We start from the raw sequence: 3,170 nt of genomic DNA on the forward strand, positions 1-3,170 counted from the left end.
CCCAGGAAACTGGTCTTATAATTCACTATAGAAGTCAGCAGCCACAGGATCATGGCAGAGCAAGAATGTGCTGCCTTCCTTTTGGATCCACCCTCAGATCCACTCCCTGCTTCCTGCAGGCTGCTCCCAGTCAGTTATTGACATGGTGTGCCTACCAACGCCAGCCCTTCATTGCAAAGATGGAAGCATCCATGAACAGAGGTTGTTGGCTTAAGAGTTTCTCATTGGCGCTTTTTTTCACCAAGATGGCGCCGAAGGCGAAGAAGGAAGCTCCTGCCCCTCCTAAAGTCGAAGCCAAAGCGAAGGCCTTGAAGGCCAAGAAGGCAGTGCTGAAAGGCGTCCACAGCCACAAGAAGAAGAAGATCCGCACGTCCCCCACCTTCCAGCGGCCCAAGACGCTACGCCTCCGACAGCAGCCCAAATACCCTCGGAAGAGTGCCCCCAGGAGAAACAAGCTGGACCACTATGCCATCAAGTTCCCCCTGACCACGGAGTCGGCCATGAAGAAGACAGAAGACAACAACACACTGGTGTTCATTGTGGATGTCAAGGCCAACAAGCACCAGATCAAACAAGCTGTGAAGAAACTCTATGACATTGATGTGGCCAAAGTCAACACCCTGATCAGCCCTGACGGCTGGCTCCGGACTATGATGCTCTGGACGTTGCCAACAAAATTGGGATAATCTGAACGGAGTCCAGCTGGCTAATTCTAAATATATGTTTTTTCACCATATAAAAAAAAAAAGAGTTTCTCATTGGCTTGGGCAAACTTCCTGGAATTTCAGCCTGGTCTGAGTCTATTCCAATTAATTAAAGCTTCCTTACTTCCTTCTCTCCTTCACAGAGGTCAGGCCTGCAGCAGAGGCTGAAGGCTTTCTTGTTTCCTCAGACTCCCTCCCTTCTATCCGTCACAAGCATTCAGAATTTCTCCCAATAAATCTCTTGTATGGTTCATCCTGGGTTGGCATCTTCTGTTTGAAGGAGCCTTGCATGCATGAGATACCCATTCACCTTTGTCTCTCTATTCTAATCTATAAAGAACTGGAAGTGCTAGTGTGCTCAACCATCATTAACATGCTGTATATGCAATCAGGTTTTCATATACACAAGAATGCTACCATATTATCCTTAGGTATATTTCATTTCTTTTGGTCTGTGTTCAAAAATCATTTTACACTTCAAAAATCTTGGAACACGTTCTTTGTCCTTCACTCTGACTACAGGGAGAAAATCAGAGTTATTTAGCCAAATGTCAGCTTTCCTCAACAGCTTTCCTCTTTACCTTGACTCCTCTATATTTTCACCCAGTCTTCTCACCTGTATTCAGGTAGGATGAGCCTTCCTGCTTCCCAAAGTTAATCTCCTCAATCATCATCCTGTGCCCTTTTATGTTCTTTAGCCTAAAGCAATGGTTAGGCCCGCCCATTCTAGGAAAAACCTTCTTGCTCTTTTCCATCCAAGGCACTTTCTACCCTCCTTTCATTGCCAAACTTCCTACAACATAGAATTTATTCACCCTTATCACTTCCTACCTCACCTTGCTCCTTTGTAAATTGGTATCTGTCTGCATTGTCTCCTGGATGATAGTCTCCTACTTCATCTCATCCTTTATTCTATTCAACTGCAGAATGTGGCTCTATCTACCTCTTCCTTCTTGAAATTATCTTCCTTTTATCTAGATTTTGATAACACATACAAAAACTTTTTAATATTCTCACTTTCTAAAGTGTTTTCCCTTACTCCACCAGTCACATTTTGTGTGTGTGTGTGTGAAGATTTATTTATTTATTTGAAAGTCAGGGTTACACAGAGAGAGGAGAGGCAGAGAGGTCTTCCATCCACAGGTTCATGCCCCAATTAGCTGCAAAGGCGGGAGCTGCACTGATCAGAAGCCAGGAGCCAAAAGCTTCCTCTGGGTCATCCCACGCGGGTGTAGGGGCCCAAGGACTTGGGCCATCTTGTACTGCTTTCACAGGCCATAGCAAACAGCTAGATGGGAAGTGGAGCAGCTGAGACTTGAACTGGCGCCCACATGGGATGCTAGTACTGCTGGTGGCAGCTTTACCTGCTATGTCACAGCGCCAGTCCCACTCACATAATTGTAGGCATTCCCTACATTTGGTCTTCTTGATTTTGACTTCACACTCCCTGCCAATGAACTCATTTACTTCTAAAGCCTCAACCATTAGCAATTCTCGAATCTAGTCTTTCACTGCTACTTCCTTTCTAAGCTGCAGGTCTCTTCAAATGCTGGCTATTTCCACATAGATATAAATTTGGAGACCAGTGCTCAAAAAGTCTGAAACAAAACTTCTTGCTTTCATTTGCAGTCTCACCCCTGCTTCTAGACCATTTGCTTCTGTCTGTGGCACTACTCCCTTCCCAGTTACTTAGACTAAGACCTATTCTCCCTTTACCTCTACCCTTGGTATTCAGTTCCTACTGATTATGGCTCAGAGTCACTAGAATCCATTCTATTCTTTGTATACCCAGAGCTTATTCTCCTCAGCTCTGATTGCTTTCCCAATCTCCTGTTGCTCATGTTTCTAAAGTGCCTTGAAAAGGATCACCATGAAATGCAGCTCAGGTGATCTTACTGCCCACCTCAGAAATTTGCAGCAGGCTTCCCAAAACCAAAACTGCAACTACTGGCACATCAAAATAAACAATGATTGTACTAGTTTGTAATGAATGGAATAAAATAACAATCCATGAATCCATTTTGACATAAATAAATGGACAAGAAGGAATGAATTCCTTTACAGAGTGATAAATGTGGAAGGACTGATGAAATTAGAAAATCACCCATGGCAACTTTCATAGTAATGATTTTTTTCATGCAAGAACCACCAGTGTATGAAATAATTACTGGTTGCAACTTTGATGAGAAAGGACATATTATATAGTACCAATGTAATCATACAAGGTGTTTATTAGTGACAAAGAGAAAAACTTATAGAAAATGTACAATACGGAAACCCAAGATATTACCTTAACCAAGAGTGCAAGGTGAATGTCACTTGTAATTGGGCAGATAGATTTAACATACATCAGGTGGGATGCACTGAGAAAAGGCCAGGCATCACCCTGTGGTATTTCTTCCCAAACACACAGTCTGATTAGCACCAGGAAGAAATATCAGAATCTACAAATTGGGAAGTATTCAA

At 43.2% G+C, this 3,170-nt stretch overlaps 1 protein-coding gene across 1 annotated transcript; it reads left to right on the plus strand.

The window, feature by feature from the left end:
- The first annotated feature begins 232 nt into the window (after window positions 1-232).
- Window positions 233-701, plus strand: LOC138843280 (large ribosomal subunit protein uL23-like). The gene has a single exon (XM_070047095.1). The coding sequence runs from the start codon at window positions 246-248 to the stop codon at window positions 684-686; it is 441 nt and encodes a 146-aa protein (XP_069903196.1). The 5' UTR covers window positions 233-245; the 3' UTR covers window positions 687-701.
- Window positions 702-3,170: the final 2,469 nt, after the last annotated feature.

This window comes from Oryctolagus cuniculus, chromosome 8, assembly GCF_964237555.1.
Source record: "Oryctolagus cuniculus chromosome 8, mOryCun1.1, whole genome shotgun sequence".
NCBI lineage: Eukaryota > Metazoa > Chordata > Mammalia > Lagomorpha > Leporidae > Oryctolagus > Oryctolagus cuniculus.

Excerpts from the sequence above, each read along its gene's own strand:
- LOC138843280 (XM_070047095.1), top strand. The coding sequence starts at position 246 with ATGGCGCCGAAGGCGAAGAAGGAAGCTCCTGCCCCTCCTAAAGTCGAA.